Here is a 22,767-nt window from a genome sequence, read left to right as displayed (position 1 = left end):
TCTACGGGGGAGTAGAAGGGACAAAAAGGCTTGCAACATTAAAATGCGATTAAAGAAAATCTAATCGCGATTAACGCGTTAACGCTAACAGCCCTAGTTATTTATTTATTTATTTATTTATCATCCATGTCCTTTGAGTCACCATGCTCTTAACAGGTTTTTTTTTATATTGGCATTCAGGGATGTCAAACATGCGGCCCATGCGCCAGGACCGGCCTTCTGAGGGGTTCATTCCTCCCTTTCTCCCTTCCTTCATTCTGTCCACCCATCATATCTTTCTTAGCATCGGTATCATTTTAAAAAGGATACTTGGATTGGTATTGGGTCGCCATAGCAACAGTTCATTCCTTAACACTCTCATTATTATAGCATTATAGGAAGCGTGTGACCAGCTCAGTTATGTAGATGGATATAATGATAACCCAGAATAGATATGATCACCCTCGGGTCACAAACACACTGCGGCGATATGATGAGCACGCCAAACGGCACGCTGCTGCTAAATCTAGTTAGGACCATATTGCGTCTCTGAGTTGGCACATTAAAATTTCAAGTGACTGCAGCGCGGCCGGCTGCCTCGCATGGGAGCCAAACAGAGCGTCTCTTATTGGGGTTACAAAGCAATACTGTGCTGAATTATTCTAATGGATGTCTGTCACGCTTTTGGGCATGACCTCATATGTAGGCTAACGCGAAAACAAGGCCAACATGGACCAGGATGATTGTTCTGCGGCTGACGGCGAGTGTGTTGCTGCACTAATGCTGGCACGGCAACGGTGAAGGAAGGAAGGAAGGAAGGAAGGAAGGGAGGAAGGGAGGAAGGAAGTATGGAAGGGAAGAAGGAAGGAAAGGAGGGCGCAAGGGAAGAAGGAAGGAAAGGAGGGAGGGATGGAGGGAGGAAGAATGAAGGAAAGGAAGGAGGGAGGGATGGATGGAGGGAGTGAGGGAGGGAGGGAGGGAGGGAGGGAGAAGGAAAGAAAGGAGGGAGTAAGGAATGGAGGAAGAATGATGGAAAGGAGGGAGGAAGGAAGTAAGGAAGGATGGAAGGGAAGAAGGAAGGAAAGGAGGGAGGAAGGGAAGAAGGAAGGAAAGGAGGGAGGGAGGGAGGAAGGAGGAAGGAAAGGAGGGAGTAAGGAATGGAGGAAGAATGATGGAAAGGAGGGAGGAAGGAAGTAAGGAAGGATGGAAGGATGGAAGGAAGGAAGGATGGAAGGATGGAAGGATGGAAGGATGGAAGGATGGAAGTTAGGAAGGAAGGAAGGAAGGGAAGAAGGAAGGAAAGGAGGGAGGAAGAAGGTAGGAAAGGCACAGTATTACAAAGCAATACTGTGCTGAATTATTCTAATGGATGTCTGTCACGCTTTTGGGCATGACCTCATATGTAGGCTAACGCGAAAACAAGGCCAACATGGACCAGGATGATTGTTCTGCGGCTGACGGCGAGTGTGTTGCTCGGGAGAGGGAGGGAGGAAGGGAAGAAGGAAGGAAGGAAGGAAGGAAGGAAGGGAGGAGTGAAGGATGGAAGGGAGGTGGAAGGGAAGAAGGGAGGAATGAAGGATGGAAGGGAGGTGGAAGGGAAGAAGGAATTAAAGGAGGGAGGAAGAAGGTAGGAAAGGAGGGAGGAAGGAAGGGAGGAATGAAGAATGGAAGGGAGGTGGAAGGGAAGAAGGAAGGAAAGGAGGGAGGGAGAGAGGGAGGAAGAAGGAAGGAAAGGAGGGAGGGAGGAATGGAGGAAGAATGATGGAAAGGAGGGAGGAAGGAAGTAAGGAAGGATGGAAGGGAAGAAGGAAGGAAAGGAGGGAGGAAGGGAAGAAGGAAGGAAAGGAGGGAGGGAGGGAGGAAGGAGGAAGGAAAGGAGGGAGTAAGGAATGGAGGAAGAATGATGGAAAGGAGGGAGGAAGGAAGTAAGGAAGGATGGAAGGATGGAAGGAAGGAAGGATGGAAGGAAGTTAAGAAGGAAGCTAGGAAGGATGGATGATGACCTCATATGTAGGCTAACGCGAAAACAAGGCCAACATGGACCAGGATGATTGTTCTATGGCTGACGGCGAGTGTGTTGCTGCACTGATGTTGGCACGGCAACGGTGTGGTAAAGACAGTGAAAGGAAGTGGAAGGAAGGAAGTTAGGAAGGAAGGATGGAAAGGAGGGAGGAAGGGAAGAAGGGAAGAAGGAAGGAAAGGAGGGAAGAAGGAAGGGAGGAATGAAGGATAGAAGGGAGGTGGAAGGGAAGAAGGAAGGAAAGGAGGGAAGAAGGAAGGGAGGAATGAAGGATAGAAGGGAGGTGGAAGGGAAGAAGGAAGGAAAGGAGGGAGGAAGCAAGTAAGGAAGGAAGGAAGGAAGGAAGGGAGGAATGAAGGATGGAAGAGAGGTGGAAGGGAAGAAGGAAGGAAAAGAGGGAGGAAGAAGGTAGGAAAGGAGGGAGGTAGGGATGGAGGGAGGGATGGAAGGGAAGGGAGGAAGAAAAAGGAAGCAAATCATTATATTTGGTAACTTCTGTAAATATCTTTCCTTCCTTCCTTCTTTCCTTCCTTCCTCCCTGCCTCCACATGTTTTATGTGCTTTTTTGAGGTGCATTTAGGGGAACTGAGAAAAATCTCAAAACTTAAAAAAGGAGAATAGGTGATGTTTTTCAGATGTAGTCTAGTCTCGTCTAGCTCACTGTGATGATGTAATTTTAAATGTCATGCGGTAAAGTTGTGGTACTTTAACAAATTTTTTAAAAACGTTGTGGACTTCACATGAATTATTGCATTTGCAAAGATCGCAATTTCCTTGAGGGACCGAGTAATAGTAGTGGTACAAATATAAGCAGTATACTACAACCTTATACCCCCCCCCCCTTGCATTATTATACTTTTATATTATAATTATATAAGTGGCATAAAATGCTCTTCAAATGACCAGCAGTAGGATGTTATGGAACAATGTTGGATGAGCAGATGCCTATTTAAATGATGCTCCAACACACACACACACACACACACACACACACACACACACACACACACACACACACACACACACACACACACACACACACACACACACACACACAGACACACAGACACACACACAAACACACACGCAAGCAAACTGTTGATGCAATACAGATTTCTACTCATTACAGTCTGATGTGCAAATGTGCAGCGAAGGCAAGACTAAGAAGACTGTTAGCTGATACAAACCATGCAGATTTAAAATGTTTTATGATGAGTTAAGTTCATTTGTTTAAGCTTAACGATCACACTACACAGAATTTACACTATTCATTTACATGTATTTTGTAGCAGTCATAGTGGTAGTAGTAGCAGTGGTCAGTCCATTCGGGATTTCACAGTTTTTGTCTGATTTCTGCAGCCAAATATGTCCATGAAAATGCAATAATACAATTTTTTTTGATGTTTTATGTTCTCTTTTTCAGGTTTAAATGAAGGAACTGGGTAAAAAATAGCAAAAATCAAAAGGAAAATAGATTTTGTTTTTTTAACTATTATACCAACGAAGAGTCGCGTGTAATCTCTCCGCCTCCTCGCTGCAATGATGTAATGTCACTGAGACAGTTTGATGTAGTAAAGCTGTGGTCATTTCACAAACTGTCTCCTACAATTTCTTGAATTTGCATGAACTATTGCAACCTCAAAAATGCAATTTCCTGGAGAGACTGAGCAGTAGTAATAGTACAATATAAACAGTAGTAGACATACATATATATTATTATATTACTGATACTTAAGATAAATGAATGTTAAATAACTCCAATGGGTCAAGAAATATATATTAAGCATTATTTTTTTCTAAGCTCATGAAAAGGTTGTATTTGACTTGATTTTGTATATAAATGTTTAGCTACTTTCACCATTAACTATTTTTACCATTTTACTATTATCACTACTTTTATTGTCCATCTTTTGTTTTATGGTCTTTTTAATGTGAAGGATTTGGTGTATGTAACTTATTTTGTTGTAAAGCATTTTGGCTGCATGTCCTGTATGAAAGGTGCTGCAGAAATATAATTATTTATCATTATTATTAATAAAAGATAACATTTTGGCGATGTAATGCTGCTGCAGCTGCATGGAAACAAATCCTGCAGCCAGCTTCCAAAATAAAATGGAAATCCTGAAACCAGATGAGTAGGAGAGGCTGTTAAAGCAGCAACTATCTCATGTATGTGAGTGATGGTCAGAGCACATCTGGCCCCGCAGCAGCATTAGAAAACATCAAGTAACTTCAAAGCTCTCGTTTTGTGTTCACTTGAGCTCCTTGTCAGTTTGGTTCTGCCTCTCAATAACAAATCACCAGGAATAAATCCCATCTTTGTCCCAGCGAGACGTCTCTTGTGCTTATTATTCGAGGGCAGGGCACCGAACAGAATATACGGCATTGTGTTGCTGTTGGATTGGACGCACTTGAGTAACCCATCTCAAAATTTCAAGTTGAACTCTCTCTCCCCATCTGCCTGTTTTTTTTATCTCCATTAGCAGCTGTGAGAAAACAGAAAACACCTTTGATCTGACGAAGGATTACAAGACAAATGGCACCAATTGAGTTAGGCTAACGTGGGCTCGTGCCAGGAAATACCCCCCCCCCCCCCTTTTTTTTGGCTTTAGTAAGACCATCGATTTATCTTTGGTTTCAAAAGCATCTGCTGGGTTAAAGCCATAGACTGTATAAAAGAAATGGACGTAACATCCGTGACGTCACTCATTGGTTTGTGGACTGCTGCTCGGAAGCCAATAGTTTCGAATCTAGGCAGCGCCATCTTGAAAATTTCAGGTGCATGCTGGGAAAAATAAAAATACGGATTGTACTTATATGGGCATGAGGCGGAGTCATGGGCGGAGTGGGGAGGTTGCTATGGTTACGAGGGCTGGATCTCGAGGACATTGGTCAATCAACCTGTCAATCAGGACGTAGCCACGCCCTAATGCATACCCTGCTTTATCGTCACATATAAAATCAGGGAGGTCAAAATGTCCCAAATGAACATCATACTGCATTGAAGAAGGCTTTAAACTAGCGATTGAGACCATAAACACATTTTGAAAACGTTTACTGAGGTTAGAAATCAAGTGAGAAGTTGGTGAATTCTCCATTGACTTGTATAGAGACGGTCGCCCCCTGGTGGCCTTTTGATAGAATGCAGCTCTAAGTTACTTCCTGGTTGGCCTCATTTCAGAGGACCGGATCTCCCCGCCTGGTTAAAGCAAAGTGAGGGAAATGAATACAGCAGTGGTCTATCTATCTCCACATTTACTAAAGACATCATCTGTCTCGGCTCATCTCATGTTCTGCCACTAACATAATAAGCTAAGTAGGCTAAGTAGCATAAGAGGCCTATGTGTGCACAGTCAGCTCTTTGTGAACACTTCATGGTCAATATCAGACAGACTGCAACATCTCAAGTAGCATAAAGAAGACTGAGAGAGAGTCAGATCTGCAAATTAAGGCTCCATAAATGACTTTGTGTTTAATTTTAGAAACACTCGGATGAAATAAAATACACACTTAACCTTCCTGTCGTCCTCCCGGGTCAAATTGACCCCCATCTGTTTTGGCTGTTCCTTCTTTCCTTCCTTCTTTCCTTCCTTCCTTCCTTACTCCATCCCCCTTTCTTCATTCCTTCTGTCCTTCATTCCTCCCTCCTTTCCTTCTTTCCTTCCCTAATTCCTTCCTTCCTTCTTTCCTCCATCCTTCCTTCCTTCTTTCCTTTCCTCCCTTCCTTCCTTCCCCCCTCCTTCCAACTTTCCCTCCCTCATTTCTTCCTTCCTTCCTTCCTTACTCCATCCCCTTTCTTCCTTCCTTCTGTCCTCGCCCCCTTTCCTCCTTTCCTTTCCTTCCTTCTTCCATCCTCCCTTCCTTCCTTCCTTCCTTCCTTCTTCCAACTTTCCCTCCCTCATTTCTTCCTTCCTTCCTCCTTTCCTCCCTCCTACCTACCTACCTACTTTCCTTCCTCCCTTCCTCCCTCCCTCCCTTCCTCCCTCTAGCCATCCTTCCTCCCTTCCCTCCTTCCTTCCTTCCTTCTTTCCTCACTCCCTTCCTTCCTTCCTCCCTTCCTTGACTTGAGGATAACAGGAGTGTTAAGATCTTTCACGGTGTAACAATGCATGCAATTACATAAATATTATTTTGTGTTGGACGAAAAAAGGAGAAAAAAGTTGTTTGAATTCCTAAAACTGGTCTACTTGGTCTTTTAAAGCAGCAAACTGTGGCACACAAGACATACTTTCTCCAACTCATAGCAGCTCACTGTGGTTAAATAATAGCACGCAATCTTTGCCAGCGTCTGACTCTGCTGTTTCAACAGGGATTTGTGTCTATGAAAGCTCTGCTACGTCTCCTCAGGCCAAGTCCCGGTATGTAACGGACCGTGTCCTCATTCCTGTGACTGGAGAAGCTGTCAGCTGCCATTAAAAGCAACCGACCACACCGGCATGTGGTGCTCCGCTGCTCCGTCAAGCCGTTGCTGACCGTAAACTGTTGTTGCCGGCGAACAAATGTTTTCATTCAGCTGTCACGAAACTGGCATCTGAATCCCACACAGTTTACTGAGTCTGGCCGTCCAAACTACTTCTTGGTTTCTGGCCAAAGAGGCTGGTAGAGCAGATAAAGTTACAAACCACAACAGGCTGGGGTTTTTTGTTGAGGGGTAGAGTAATTTCCAATCTTTAGTTGATGCAGATTTTGATTTAAAACTCCCATTATTAAAAAAAAGACATTTTCAGTGCAGGAAACTCAAAGACAAAAGTTAATTCTATTTAAAGTAGGAGGTACGGCTGCAACTAACAGCTATTATTTATTATGTCTGAATCTGAATCTTTGTTCCCACAACAGGCTGGGGTTTTTTGTTGAAGGGTAGAGTAATTTCCAATCTTTAGTTGATGCATATTTTGATTTAAAAACTCCCATAAACTAGAAGAAAAGACGTTTTCAGTGCAGGAAACTCAAAGAAAAAACTTGATTAAAGTTAATTCTATTTAAAGCAGGAGGTACGGCAAGTAGCAAAGTAACAGCTATTTTTATTAAGTCTGAATCTGAATCTTTGTTCCCTTTGTTGGTTAAATCAATTAATCTAAAGTCTAAAGTCACAGAAAAAAGCTTGGTTAAAGTTAATTCTATCTAAGCTGGAAGTAGAGCTGCAGCAGATTCTTTATTGTCTTTATTGTCATTGTATAAAACATACAATGAAATTCAGGTGCAGCCAAGGACCAAGGCTCAAATATTAGAAAATAAATAAATAAATGCATCCATCCATTCACTCATAATCTCATCTGCAACTAAAAAAATATATATATTCTTTATTGAAAGGATGGTGAATATTGTAAACCTTGGTGCTATACTAGTCAATCTAAATATATATCAATTGTCATCTTCAGATTTTTGTATTTGTAATGATCAGTTATCGCATCGACCAAAGCAGGGGTGTCAAACATGTGGCCCGTGGGCCAGAACCGGCCCGCCGAGAGGTCCAATCCGGCCCAGTTTCCTTCTTCCTCTTTTCCTTCCTACCTTTCTTCCTCCCTTCCTCCTTGTCTTCTTTTCCTTCCTTCCTTTCTTCTTTTTCTTCCTTCCTTCCTTCCTTCAGTCTATCCTACCTACCTTTCTTCCTCCCTGTTTTCTTTTTCTTCCTTCTTTCCTTTCATCTGTCTTCCCTTCCTTCATTCCTTACTTCTTGTCTTCTCTTCCTTCCATCTGTCCTTCCTCCCTTTCTTCCTCCCTGTCTTCTCTTCCATCCTTCCTCCCTTTCTTCCTTCCATCTTTCCTTCCTCCCTTTCTTCCTTCCTTCCATCTTTCCTTCCTGTATTCTCTTCCTTCTCCTCCTTCTTTTCCTTCTGTCCGTCCTTCCTTCCTTTTAATGGTCCGGCCCACATGAGATCAAATTGGGCTGCATGTGGCCCTTGAATGAAAATTAGTTTGACACCCCTGCTCTAAAGGTTAGTAACTTCATCTATAATTACTGTTATATTTGGTATTGATCATCAGTTCCATATCGGTGAATCTCAAAAAAAATATTGTATTGTAGTTTTGAGTTATTACACCACTGATGAGCTCAAATTCATCTTATTCAATCGTAGTGATTTGGGATCTGCACACACACACAAACACACACACACACACACACACACACACACACACACACACACACACACACACACACAAAACCACAGCTGTTGGAAAAACTCCTGAGTGGAAACACTGCAACAGTCCAAAACCCCAAAACCTTCATTTTTAAATTATATATAAAAACAGACAAAAAGCAGCAGACGTTTAGATAGCCTGACTTTTATTTCCTAGCACTGGATAAGCTCCAAACTCTTTGCATAATGCGGATCATTTGGGTTTGTTGGTTAGACCTCTCCAGCCTTTCAAACCGACGCCCCATCTTTGTAACAGACAGCCAAAAATAACTGTGACGACATCACTGTGACATCACCGAGGGTTTCTCAGACGACATTAAACAGCTGAGTCACACTAACAGTGATGTGTAAGATCTACTGAGTCGCCCTTTAATTTTTGGACAATGTTAGACACAACCAGCCAAACTTTTACTCACTTCCACGTCATCATTCAATCTTTTTCCAAACTTTAAAAAGGGACACATTCTGCTTTTTGTGATTTTTTTTTTGCTCATATACTGTTATAAAATAGTAAGCCAGATGTTTAAAAAGTTCCAAAACTTAAGGTGAACATTTGTAGAAATGCTCTCTGTAAGCCAAAACTCAACCTTCGTTAAACGCTTCATCTGCAAAGGTTTTTTCTACTTTGTCTAAGAGCTGATGTCAGTTTCGTCCCATATGACCATAAATGGTTGTCTGTACTGTCGCCCTTGTATACTACGATTGCTACAAAAGGTTTGTTCATTCTGTCTCCTCTGATATTTTAGATCCAATTTTGGCTCAAACATGTACATGATGTATTTGAGAAGTTGATATTTTTGAATAAAGAACCAGTAATCCTGCTACTACAGAGCTAATCACTGTGACGTCACACACAGATACAGGAGCTAAAACAGCCTGGTTCAGACAGAGGCTGAACTGAATGCTACATAAAGGGCCAGTATGGGTTAAATAAGCAGCTTTTTAGCCTCTAAATCATGCAAACATTTTCTAATAAGGCCTAAGATTAAAAATAAAGACATGTTGGGTCTCTTTAAAATTAAAACCTGAAGAGTTCGGTTTAGACCTGCTCTATGTGGAAAGTGCCTTGAGATGTCTTTGTTGTGATTTGGCGCTATACAAATAAAGATTGATTGACTGATTGACTGATTGATTGATTGATGTAAATGTGCATGATTCGTCTCCTTTCAAACTGTTGTTAGCATATTCTGCATATCTTGCAGAGCTCTTCAGGAAACCTTGTACTGGTCCACAGCCTCGAAAGCATCTGGCAGGCAAATGAGAGCAACTTCAACTTTCAGGCTATTAAACTAATTTTTTAATCTTTTCTTTATTGCAAATGTATTATTCAGATTTATTTTCAACTTCAGAATGAATGTTATTAAGCTCATACGTTTTCTACAATCTTCTCTAGACTTTAAGAAGGTGTCTAATCACATCTCACTCTCCAGACTCCTCGCAGGTGAAATTGCTGCTGCTGGTCAAACACCAACTCTACTGATCAAAGGAGAAAGAAAGGAAGGTCTCCGTCTAAAGCCAAGCCTCTGAGGGACTTTAACTTTCTGTCCCAACGGCAGGAATGCACTCTGTTCTCTTTCATAACCCGGCTCTCATTCGTTGGTCTAATTAGGCTTTACCTTGTTTGAGGCTACTGGGGCGAGAACTTCTAGGGAAGCATGTGAAAGGGAAAGGAGGCGGGGAGGGGGCAGTTCGAAGGTTACATAGTCGATCTGGTCACAGAACTTTCTGGAGCAAAGTGTCTGACATGTCGGCCGTAGCAGTGGAGAAAAAATGGTCCCGAAAAACAAAGTCCAACTGGTTTCAACTCTTTGCCCCCCAGCCTTTGTGCAGACTTAAACTTAAATGCAATGAATATTTACCCAAGTGATGCACTTGAGTAAAAACTTTGTGTACTTGTACTTTAAATGAGCATTTCCATTTTATGCTTCTTTGCACTTCCACTACATTTCAGATGGAAATATTGTACTTTTTATTCCAGTACATTTACTTCACAGCTACTCATAGTTACTAGTTACTTTTCAAATCTAAAACAGATTTTGTATTATATATTTTTGAATAATGTTTTTATATATTTCTAATTGTCTATTTTTAACCGTCTTCATATATGGATAACTGTCAAAACAGCCACTTTAAATCCCCTTTTATTTCATGTTTTAGGACAATAAATCTTTTTTTAAAATCCCTAAAGGAATGAAAAGTGTTTTACCAGCTCTGTATGTCCGTGCATTTAATTTGCATAGATTTTACATGTAAAACTGATTTTGTATTATATATTTTTGAATTATTTTTTTTAATATTTCTAATTGTCTATTTCTAAAAGTCTTCATCTATGGATAACTGTCAAAACAGCCTCTTATAAATCCCTAGAGGAATGAAAAGTGTTTTAACAGCACTGTATGTCTGTGCATATACACTCACTCGAGCACTTCATTAGGAACAACTGGACAATCTAAGTTCTAAATCTAAGCACTCCAGTTCAACAGCTCTGCCATAAATCCTACTTTAACAAAGTTTATAGATTTTCAGTTTTTGGGTTGGGTTGATATTGCCAGAAAGGAGATAACTCTACTTTGTGTTTATTATTGAGGTCATATTGGGTGGTGATGGTGAGCTGAGCTAATATTTTGCTAGTCTCATATATGTTAATGGTGTGAAAATATTAGGAACCCTCTTTAAAAGGATAACTCCACCATCACAAATATATATAGTATTTTAAATATGAAACACTCAACACCTGAAGGTTTGAAAGGTGGCTGAACTACACTTACCAGAGTTACATGAAAGAAATGGCACCGAAAACTAGAAAAGTAATTATTTCAACCACTTCTGCATAATACACTCCTCTGTCCATTTAGATGCTTCATATTTTCCAAAAAAGCTTCTAGTTAGACTTCCTGTGGTTAGTTAAATGTGTCATCTGCCACTTAAATCCACCAACTGTGGCGAGCGTTTAACCATCTTTAATCATCTAGTGTTTTTCCATCTTAAGAGCACTAACACGCTGACACGTCTTCAGTCTGCAGCTTTAATTTTCTTTTTTTAGTGTTTCAGAAGCAGAACGTATATGATTTTGAATTGTTCTTTTATATGAAATGCAAGGTTCGGTTTGTCAGCAGACGTAGGCAAGCCACCATTACTGCAGTGACACCTCTCTAACACTTTGATGTAGATGTATCTCACTGTTTGGGCCAAGAAATCTGTCCAGGAGATCCCATAAAAGTGGCTTTATTTTGATCATATGCCATTCAAATAAGGTATATAATCTTAAAAATGTCCATATTATGCCAATATCAGCAGCCCCAGCAGTAAACTTTAGGGCTGCTACTAACAATTATTTCCATTATCGATTATTTTCTTGATTATTTAATTAGTTTTTTGGTACATAAATGTTAGAAAATTGTGAAATATGACTATTATTGTTTCCAAGAGCCTGCAATGATCCCGTCACATGTCTTGTTTTGTCCACAACACACAACGATATTCAGCTAACTCTCAAAGAAGACTGAAAAAACTGGAATCAGAGAATTTGAACATTTTTACTATAAAACTCTGTCTAAATCTGTATAAATCTAAAGTTTCGACTGCATTCTAAGCAGCATGTCGACTAAAGATCGAGCAATCTGCCAACAGACTGTTGGCTTGAATATCTTTTGCTAGCTCTATACAACATTTATGTGGAGGACTGTGGAGGTTGGGTAAAAGCAGTATGTTTAGGATGTTTATTTTTCCACAGACTTCATCATAACTACTTCACTCAAGTGTGTTTACACTGAATAATTAACTTCCACATTCAGTCAGCTGTGTCAGAGTAACTTCCTCTGCCTCTGACACAGCTGACCACAATTAATTTGAATATATACATATGTGCTTTTACAGTGTAAACATGTTCTCAACACGGTACTTGAGAACGCAACATGAATCAGCCACCGGAGTCGTCTATAGATAAACTTGCCTTATTGCACAGAATGATGCTGAATTTGTTATATTTAGCCAACAGTGACTCAACCCGGCTCTTCTCCTGCACTGAACACATGTGGAAACTCCCCAACTCAATGCTGTTTTGAGATTTTCCAGTGTAAGAGGTTATACTGACCTCTTTTTGACCTGTGCATATTGTCTTTTGCAGTTCATTTTGATTTATATTCTCATTTCTACTAAACTAGTTGGTATTAGTCCAGAATAAAGCTGCACAACTCGTTCTGGCCTGTAACAGAAGAGTTAACATCACCTTAGGTTGATCACTGGTGAGAGACAGGACGGTTATTTGCCTGCTCTGTTTTATGAGAAATCCCAAATGTCCCATACCATCAATGTTCATACAGTAGTAATGGCCATAACTTTAATGCAAGGCATCAATGAAAAGATTGCTGTCTCCTAAACTAATGCAAGGCAACGTCCTGTTATGTGCAGATGAATAAAAATATGGAATGGTTTATAATCAGACAAAGACAAATAACACCTACACATCATATTTTGCTGCAGAATATCCAAATATATGATGATTAAGAAGGTACAGCTGCCATATTTAGACTATTTGGATATAGTGTGAGTACTTGTCATTGTTGTTGTTACCTTTATCAGTGGTTTTATTTGTGTTTAAACCTTTTTGCCTTCGCTTTTTTGCTCTATGATGTAATGTTTGCTTGTGTGGACTCCAAGGAGAGTAGCTGCTACCTTGGTGTTGGCTAATGGGGATCTAATTAAATAACAAAAATAATTTAAAAGCCTCTAACATGGTTTAGTTTGAGGCAGAGGAGATACAGAGAACACCAATACACCAAAGGAAGTAAATGTGACCCGAATGACTGCTGTTTTTAATCTAAGCTAATTTCACTGATTGGCTCAAATTCAAATTAAAAAGGTAGAAGAAACTAATCAGTGAGAGCAGCTGCTGGCGGTCAAACACCTCAACACACCTCCACACAAACTCTTACCTAAATACAGTGAGGCGTTCTCCTTCTTGACGTTGTCGTCCAGGTAGGTGGGTCCCAGGGTGTAGATGGGCGTGGATCCCATGCCCACCAGGATCTGAGCGATGACGAACAGCGCCACGTACAGGTTGTGCTCGTTGCCCTCCTGGTCTCGGGGGCAGGAGGTGATGTCGACGCGGTCCCTGCCGCTGGCGTTGCTGTTCATGCACAGGCCCTCGTTGCCCGAGGATGAGTTGACCTCCTGGATTTGGTAGGGCGGGGAGATGAAGTGAGGTAAGGAGAAGAGGGCGGCACCAACGGCAATGAAAACCCCTCCCACCGCCAACCAGCGAGGCCTCTGACCCCGCCCGCCAAAGTAGCTGATGAAGACGACCACCAGGAGGCTCCCGATGTCGAAACAGCTGACCAGGAGGCCGGATTCGGAGCTCCTCAGGCTGTACCTCTTCTCTATGGTGGTGATGACGCTGCTCAGGTAGCCCGACACCATGAGCGATTGGATGAACGTCAGGTAGCACATGCAGAACAGGAAGCAGCGAGAGTCTTGTATGAGAACGGACAGGTACTTCCTGCTAGGCAGACGAAACCGCGCCACCTTGGAAGCAAAAAACCCTGGCGCCTTCCTCCTAGCCATGTTTTTACTCCTACGAATCTCTGTGTTCTCCATGTAGGAGCTCGGCCTGTTGAGTGCCGACTTCCCAGGGTTGGGCATGTAGTTCGTTCTCGTAGGGGACTCAGTCTGAAAAGACTCATTCTTAGTCGGGAGCTGGATAAACTCTGCGCTCTCTTCCGCCGTTATGGACATCCGCGCAGAGCTAGACAGTAAGGTTTCCTCTTGGGGAGCACCTTCATTTAATATCGGCAGACTTTTAGATTTGTAGTTCGGCTCCTCTAGCTCACTGGAAAACTCCTCCTCCTTCTGAAGGGATTCGGACAACTCTGCCTCCTCGTGGTCAGCCATTATTTTCAGTCACCTTTTTTCTTCTATAGGGGTTAGAAAAAAACAAACACCGACCCAGTTCCAAGCCTACAGTTCAGGGGCAGCTGCCCATTACATGTATAATTAATGGGCACATCTACTCCCACAAATAGAGTCTGTCGTACCCAGAAAAACCAGCCCCCCCAAAAAAAGCAACAAAACAACCAAAGTAGACAGGGGAGAGCAGACTCACACCCCTTATCTGCAGCTTAGGCAGCAGCAGCCTTCTTGTATGTTTGTTTATCTTGTCATGCACTCATCGCCTTCTGCCACCATCTAATCTGTGAGGTGGAGACCGCTCAGGCCTCTTCAGCTCGACCGGCTGAGCTCCGGGGCCACGGCCGGCTGCAGATGCACAACATTTCCGCTGGACGGCTTTCTTCTCTCAGCAGGACGCTGCTGCTCCGCGGCTGGCAGGGATGAAATGAACTTGCAAAGCCGCATCCCTGACACCCCCTGCCAAAGAAGAGCACACAGTCATAATGTCACTTCTGTCGGTAAATTGCATGATGGTGTGTACCCCTCCCACCCCCCTTTTCTCTTACTAACTCCTCCTCCACAAGTCAAGGGCACCCCCCCAACACCAACACCTCTCCTCCCCCCCTGCCCATGTTATCGCCGCACCAGCTGTCCTCCCAGCAGCAGGCAAGAGAGGCTGTCATTTAGTGATTATATTCCAGCGTAAATCCCTGGAGATGTGCAGTAAGAAAAAAAAAAAAAAAAAGCAGAAAAAACAGGAAATGGAGAGAGTGATCGTCGAGGAAAAAACGAGAGAAATGCGAGGAGTCTGGAGACGGGGCTGCTCGGATATAAACGCTGCTGCTCAGAAACACCGCAGTGCTCAGCTGCTCTCAGCCGCTGTTTTGAAAACAACTGCGTCAAGCTAAAGAGTGCAGGAAACTGGAAATACGGTTTCAAAATAAAAGCATGACATTTAACGTGGTGACCTCAAACCACATCATTTAATACGTTCATATATTTCCACTGTTTATTATTCTAGTATTATTATTCTTATGTTGCTGCTGTTGTTTCTGCTGCTTAATTAATTATTTAACTGATATTTTTTTGTTTCTGTACATACCAACCCATGGACTCACATAGTACTACATGATATGATACTGTGCCCATTGAAAGCTGCTATCAACAATCTAGTTGTTGAATTATTGTGTGCTCTATGCCTTTCAAAACTAATAAAAACCGAAATATAGCCTGTATGTTCATCTGTTACAGTATATTTGAACACACTCTATATATACTACTGTACATAACCACCTACTGTATGTACAAAAAGTGACATCATTTTTTTAATACATATAATATTTATTTCAGCATTCTTCTCTCCTCTGCACTGGTTGTATCCTTGCTTACAGTTTACAGAAAGTTTCACCTGTATATAGAAACTGTATGTTGTTGTTTTATTTCTTTCATTGTTTTTTCCTCCTCTGTGTGTGTGTGTGTGTATTTCTTTAGGTACCTCGTGCAATTATCTCCAAATGTTTCCCTTGTACTAATTATGATTTATAATAATTATTTATATATTGAATTAAAATGTATGCAATGTATATAGCACCAAATCATAATAAAAGTTATCAAGACACTTTTTACATAGAGCTGGACTAGTCTGTACGCCCTAATTTAATTTGTAGTATGTAGTGTGGGGCATCTATTTTTCGACCTTTCTGCTTGTATATGATAGTGATATTTTCATGTTTAATGATCATATTCGTATTGTCCTTGTGTATCTTCATGAAGGTTGTAGTATGTGTATATTGAGAGCCACAAGTCAAATGTATATGTGCATATATTGACAAATAAATCTGATCCTGATGCAACAAAACCCTGTAAAAATGGAAAAGTTAGTATAGTAAAGACTATTAAATAAAACATTTATCCAATATCTGTTTTAGCCAATATTTGTTGCAAAATATTCCTTATATGGATTCAAACTGGGAGCACCAGTGACCAATAACCGCTATAACAACGGTGTGGGGAAGGTCTCACCAAACCCCGTTCATTATCTAGTCAATTTAACTTATTTTCCTTGTAGGTTCATGTAACCTACACTTTTTGTAAACCTCAAAAAAAGCCTCAATCGGTGCAGTGTAATGATCAATTCGGCCTGCACAATATTCACTTAACAATCAATTAACTAAGCAAATTAATTGAAGACTTGGATCTAACCCACAGAATTAGTGGGTAGGTAAAACAAGTGAGCGGAAAGCCACAGGCTAAATAATATGTACAGATTTAACTGGAAGACAAACATCAAAATATATTTTTTTATGATCAACAACGTGTGAAGTCTAACAGGTTTAAAAATATATACATTTGCTGTTTTTTTAAATGAGTTTGGCTTTCATGGCACAACAAAACGTAGCAACACATCCAGTTTGGGGTTACACTGTGAGATGGGCCGCAGAGGTAGCGTTTACGGTCATCACCACCGATGAATAAAACAACATTATTATTAATGCCGACACAACGCTTTACTAACCTGGCAGTCTGAAGTGACCATGCGGCGTTTTTTAAACCTTCATGTCCCAGTTACACCTCAGGCCCGGAGAGTAGAGGCGGTTATAACCGGACAAAACGTGAAAAATCTCCCATACAAAAACATCTTCACGGGAGTCGAGCGTCAAGCCGCCGGGAACTACACCGGAACATAGGAGATGGTCTTCAAAATACATGCAGTACGATCACCAGAAAGGGAGTCTGTGTGTAATGCCGGGTTCACACCAAATGCGGCAATGCGTGAAAGGGGCAGCCCTCCCATTCATTTCAATAGAGGTCGTGCGTTTAGACTGCGGGAGTGAGGACCGCATACTGCTTAGCAAAAAGTCAAAAAAGTGAAGCCAATGCATAAGTGCTTTAAACCTGCATTATTTCTAATGGCCAGCAGGGGGCGACTTTCTTTAAACAATGAAGGGTTATATGGAAGTCCATGTGAAAATGACCTACTTTGATTTATTACATTGGTAAAACAGTTTCCTAATGAGTTTATGCTCTCAATCATTAGTGTCAAATCTTTAAATTCAGCATGATGTTCATTTTGTAAATTAAGTTCCCATTTAGAAAAAAAGAGGCAATTAGGGCGTGGTTACCTACCACAGCCACAATTAACATAACCATGGCATTACCCCAGATTCACAGAGTAAGTTGCTGTAGCACAGTTGCCACCATTCAGTTTATGAATATTAGGCAAATTGTATAATTTTTAATATCTAAAAAAGTATTGTTCAGCATTTGGCTGTACATGTGCTAAAAGACCCTTGGAGTTACCTTTTCATTTTTTTCTAGTAAGTACATTTAAGTTAATGATTTTAGGCCTACTTTTTCTTCACAAAAGTTGCATTACAATTATCACAGTTAACCATGGACAGTAAACGCATTGTGCTAAGGAAGCTAGTAGCTGATGCTACGGTCAGCTCCACCCTCTCGTCCCAATGGTAATTTCTGGATCCAAAAATCAAAGATGGCAATGTGCAAATCCAAGGTGGTGACCATCAAATCACTTAAGTTGAGGCAGTCCACAAACCAGTTTGTAATGTCATGCTGACTAAGTATATATTTATTATGGTCTATGGTAATCACATATTGTATCAATTACTAACGTGACCTTCGTATTCAACCTTTTACCTTTGATCATCACCAGGAAAGATTAAACAGTTGCCACTGTGATAACTTTTCACAGTTGTAAAATCCTGTCTGATTTTTACAAACACCTGTGTCGTGTTTTGGCTTCTGTCAAGTCCTTAAATGCATTCATCTGCAACTCCAACTCAACTCCCTGTATTATATTTCAGTGTTTCACCGGCACCTCAAACAACACAACCTCGCTACCTGCTTCATAGCACTGAATTTCTGGATTTGGTGTGAACGCAGCCTAACCCCTTTTGTTCCAGAGTCCACATTAAGGTCATAGTGTGATCAAGCTTTTATTGTACTGGCAACTCAGCTTTGGAACAGTCATCCAGTTAATATTAAATTTGCTGACACCGTTTCAGGTTTTAAACCTTTATTAAGACATTTTTTTGCAGACATACCTTTTCGCCTGTCAACCAGTTTTACTATTTTTCACAAATTAACAATTACATATGAACATAAATTTATAAAAGAAAGACAAAGACAAAGGCACTAGCTAAACATAGTCCTTAGGGAACAGATACTGTAGGTCTTAAGCTTGCTTTTTAAAAGACACAGTTGTGGTTTATCTTATATCATCTGGCAGTTTGCCAGAAAGTGGGCCCGTAATGACTGAATGCACCATCACTAGATCATGGGTACAGTAAGGAGACCAGTGTCTGATGACCTGTGGTTTCTGGAGGGTTTGTAAGCAGTAAGCAGGTCTGAGATGTATTTAGGAGCTGGACCATTACATGAACACCAATTTGGTCAATGCACTTAATCAATGATTAGTCGTTTGGTATATTCAGTATGTAGGTTAAGGGAAAATACAACAAAAACAATATCTATAGCAAGCATACAAATGATGGTAAGATGCTACAATAGTATGGCAGACCTTAAAATAAGGTGATCAAGAGCCTTTTCCTTATGGGGCATGTGTAGTGCCAATGAAAAAATCTAAATTTCTGTATATTGTTGTCTCAGTTAACATAGTTATATCCTTCTGACTGTTAACAAGACTAGGAGATTTTCAGTGACATATTTCTGTCACTGAAAATCTCAATTAACTGCTTGTTTTAACACACCTAAGTTATCACTATCAGTGGTTTCTAGATATTTTGATGCAGGTGTAAATACATACATAACATTTACTCTACATAGTTTGAAAAAGTCATTTATTGAGATACTCATAAGTATCCCAACATCAAGAAATGCCAGAATAACGATCAATATTATAAGCATAATATATGTATAAAGCTAGTGCTATTCCATTCATCAAACATTGATCAATTACACAAAACATAAACTAAAACAAATCTATTACATCATCAGCAGATGAGACAATGAGATTATGTGTATGATAAAATATCAGTGACAATGTACATATTTAGATTTTGTTTTCCATTTCTTTGAAGGTTTAAAATGTCATAAAGCAAAATGTATGAAAGAAATTATATAGTATATATATTTAACTGTATTTACATCTATTTTGCTCAAATATTTTTAAAACATCCTCCACTCTTCAGGTTTCTAGAAAGTTTCAGGCTTTCCAGCAGATTTTATAACCTGGCTGCTGGGATTTTCTCTCATTCAGGAAATGTCCCTTCATTAGATCTAATATCTGGTCTAGACCAAATAAGTTTGTTGAACAGCATCCACATACATTTTGCGATATAGTGTACAATTGACCAAAAAGAGCACAATACATTTGTAAAGAGCGTACTCTAGTGGAGAAGTTTATACCTGCACACTGGGAGCTGGATGTTAAAGATAAAAGTAAGACGATTGTGGACATTTTATTTTTTAAACATTTGATTTAACCACTCTTGCAATTTGAAATAAAAATGTTTTAAAAAATCAAAAATAATAATCTTACATTTTCTGTCCAGTTACTCTTGCCTAATCAAGCTCACACAGCTCAACTGTGTTTCCAACTGGACCATGAAGATAAAAACCAGCATAGAGAGGCTGAGTGAATGTGGTCTGGACTCTGTGGAGGAGAGTCATGGTTTCAGAGACGCTGTAGAAGGACAGAATACCTGCTCTGTGATTCAGGTACACTCCTACTATGGAGGAATTAGGACCTGAGACAGGAGATGAGATATCATCATGTCTGAATTCATAACGATGTTTGTAAAAGTCTAATGCCCATGACCTGTCATTTGTTCCAAATCTTTCATCAAAAGTGTCACTGTCTTTGTATGCAACTGCCACTGAAATTCCTCCCACACCTTTCTCCACCTCCCAGTAACAACGTCCAGTCAAACTCTCTTCACTCAGGACCTGAACAAATCGAGTGAATCTGTCACTATCACTATCACTATCACTATAGCCACTATAACAATACGAATCTTCTCTCAAGAGTGTTGCCATTGTGTAGTCATTCTCTACTGACAGACGTGCATGTGCTGTGTTTGAATCCAGTGTGATTTCACTTGAAAATTTTAAGAACTCATCTCTGGTCTTGGGCTCTGGGTGTGGAAGTAAAACGTCCACTTCAGTCACTGTCAGTGAGATGTTTGTCCATTCCTCCTCCAGGATGTTCTGTAGTTTATCTCTGAGCTCTGACACAGCTGCTGTCACAAGCTCAAAGTATCTCAAAGGACGGATATTGATGCTGGATGAGTCTGTAGGTTCACTGAGTTGTGACACTGAGGGGTAGTTGTGTAGAAACTGGTTGTGATCCTCTGTGTGTGAGAACTGCTTCAATTCAGCGTCTTTCCTCTTCAGCTCAGTGATCTCCTGCTGCAGCTTCTCCTGAAGCTCTTTGACTCGACTCACTTCAGTTTCCTGCTGGGATCTGATCTGCTGCTTCACATCAGAACTTCTTTTCTGGATGAGACGGATCAGCTCAGTGAAGATCTTCTCACTGTCCTCCACTGCTTTATCAGCAGAGCGACTGACGGCCTCCACCTCCTGTTGAAGCAGCTTCACATCTTTCTCTCTGTCCTGGATTCTCTGCTGGATGTTTAGTCGACTCACCTCGAGCTCTCTCTGCCTCTCAGTCCTTTCTGCTGCAGCTGAGACTGTGTTGTGGCCTTTATGTTCATCCACAGAGCAGAGATAACAGATACTCTGCTGATCAGTACGGCAGAACATCTTCATCACCTCATCATGACGAGAGCAGATCTTCTCCTGGAGCTTTTTGGAGGGGTCGACCAGCTTGTGTTTTTCAAATGCAGCAGATTCATAATGAGGCTGGAGGTGTGTCTTACAATACGAGACAAGACACACCAGACAGGACTTGAAGGCTTTCAGTTTCCTCCCAGTACAGAAATCACAGGCCACATCTTCAGGTCCAGCACAGCAGAGATCAGCAGGAGCAGCTTGGAGTCCAGTCTTCTTCAGCTCCTCCACTAAATCTGCTAACATGGTGTTTTTCATCAGGACAGGTCTCGGTGTGGAGGTCTGTCTGCACTGAGGACAGCTGTAGATTTCCTTCTTATCCTCTTCATCCCAGTGTGCTTTAATACAGCTCATGCAGTAGCTGTGTCCACAGGGAATAGTCACCGGATCCTTCAGTAGATCCAGACAGATTGAACAGGTGATTGAGTCCTGGTACATTTGAACAGCTTGCTGTGCCATTTGACCTCCCTGACAAGAAATATCTATTTCACTTAACTAACAGGTTGTGCTCTGATCCAAATTTTGACCTTCTGCCTTCTCATTTGCTGATGCTCAGTGAATGTGGCTTTTGATTATGTCTTGCCATCCCTATGCAAATCTGTGAAGGGGAGGGAACAAGGATATACAAAATGGACTTTGCTGCATGTGACAGCAGAACAAACAGGTAGGCGTTTATATGCTTTGCTTTATTCCAGGATGTGAGGAGGATATGAAAGATTCAAAGTTGCGATTTGATAATGTTGAGACAGTGACAACATTACAATACACAGTTAACAGTTAGATAGACTAGATAAAAAAACACACATAGACAAAATGACTATTCAGCTCAACTATTTCCCTATACAGTACATGTGAACACCACAGCTAGCACTAGGGTCAGCTCCACCCTCTCATCCAAATGGTCGTTTCTGGATCCAAATATCAAAATGGCAATGTTCTAATGCAAAACAGTGACCATCAAAACCCTAAACTCAAGGCATCAATAGGGCAGTCCACAAACCATGACACTGATGTCATTGTGACTGTGTCCGTATTTTTTTATGGTCTATGGCAAGCAAACATACCTAGTGGATTAATTTGTAACCTGAACTCTGTACTTTACTGTTTACCTTGTGATCATCGCAATGAAAGATTGCTCTGATAACTTACCAGAGTTTTAAAATCCTGTCTGTGAGTTTTATACGTTGCTGTATGGTGTTGTGGCTTCTAATAAGTCCTTAAATGCATCATTCTGCAGCTCCAACTTAACTCCCCGAATCATCTTTAATTCTCTGACCGATACCTCAATAAACAACCTCTCTATTGAAGCCCCCACTTCAGAGCACTGGATTTCTGGATTTGGTGTGAAAGCAGCCTAACACCCTTTGCACCAGAGTCCACAGTCAAGTCAAAGCTTGATCAAGTTTTTACTGTTCTGGTTTGGAACAGTTTTCCATTTAAGAAACACTCAATTGACACTGCTTTTAAACCTTTCTTAAGGTACATTGTTGCAGGATTACCTTTTCGCCTGACCACTAGTTTTATTTGTTTACATAATACAACTGTTTTTAAGTTAATTTTAATAGTTTCACTTGTTTAGATGATTTTTCTCAATGTTTTCCTTGCATTTATTTTTTAGGATTTTACTTGTCAAAATATTATCAGGAGATGGACTCAAACGCAAGAGACATCAGGCATAGAAATGGAAGACTTATTTTTTATTTTGGCTCCAGTGCAGGCAGAGCAAAGCTGGCAGAATAAACCAGAAATAAAACTATACAGAATAAAATTGAACAGAATAAAGGATCCAACAAGACCAAGTTGAAACACAGGACTTAAATACAAACTGAACTAATGAAACACCAAGGAACAGGTGGCCTGACATACAGGCAGGTATGGAGGAAAATGCAGAACAGAGACACAACAGCAGAAAACCAAGAAACCAGAAATGCCAATCCTCATCAACTGACATACATAAACCCATCCAAGAAC

At 40.8% G+C, this 22,767-nt stretch overlaps 3 protein-coding genes across 3 annotated transcripts in view; all 3 read right to left on the bottom strand.

Moving 5' to 3' along the window:
* LOC128369754 (solute carrier organic anion transporter family member 5A1-like) overlaps nucleotides 1-6,508 on the bottom strand; it is a 36,709-nt gene extending 30,201 nt beyond the window's left edge. Inside the window, exon 1 of the mRNA XM_053330831.1 lies at nucleotides 6,337-6,508. Within this exon, the coding sequence (XP_053186806.1) occupies nucleotides 6,337-6,508 (172 nt within the window). The remainder of the gene's footprint in view (nucleotides 1-6,336) is intronic.
* A 5,800-nt stretch (nucleotides 6,509-12,308) lies between these two features.
* On the bottom strand, nucleotides 12,309-14,144 carry LOC128369753 (solute carrier organic anion transporter family member 5A1-like). Its single transcript, XM_053330830.1, has 2 exons — nucleotides 13,074-14,144; nucleotides 12,309-12,343 (listed from the first exon to the last, which is right to left on the bottom strand). Exons 1-2 carry the CDS (start codon nucleotides 14,026-14,028, stop codon nucleotides 12,309-12,311), a joined length of 990 nt encoding a protein of 329 aa, XP_053186805.1. The 5' UTR covers nucleotides 14,029-14,144.
* A 5,425-nt stretch (nucleotides 14,145-19,569) lies between these two features.
* LOC128369752 (tripartite motif-containing protein 16-like) lies at nucleotides 19,570-21,255 on the bottom strand. Its single transcript, XM_053330829.1, has 3 exons — nucleotides 19,902-21,255; nucleotides 19,710-19,754; nucleotides 19,570-19,604 (listed from the first exon to the last, which is right to left on the bottom strand). Exons 1-3 carry the CDS (start codon nucleotides 21,253-21,255, stop codon nucleotides 19,570-19,572), a joined length of 1,434 nt encoding a protein of 477 aa, XP_053186804.1.
* Nucleotides 21,256-22,767: the final 1,512 nt, after the last annotated feature.

The sequence above is a fragment of the Scomber japonicus genome, chromosome 12, assembly GCF_027409825.1.
Source record: "Scomber japonicus isolate fScoJap1 chromosome 12, fScoJap1.pri, whole genome shotgun sequence".
In the NCBI taxonomy this organism is placed as follows: domain Eukaryota; kingdom Metazoa; phylum Chordata; class Actinopteri; order Scombriformes; family Scombridae; genus Scomber; species Scomber japonicus.
The sequence above is the reverse complement of the archived record's forward strand: the minus strand, read 5'-3'. Positions and strand labels throughout refer to the sequence as shown.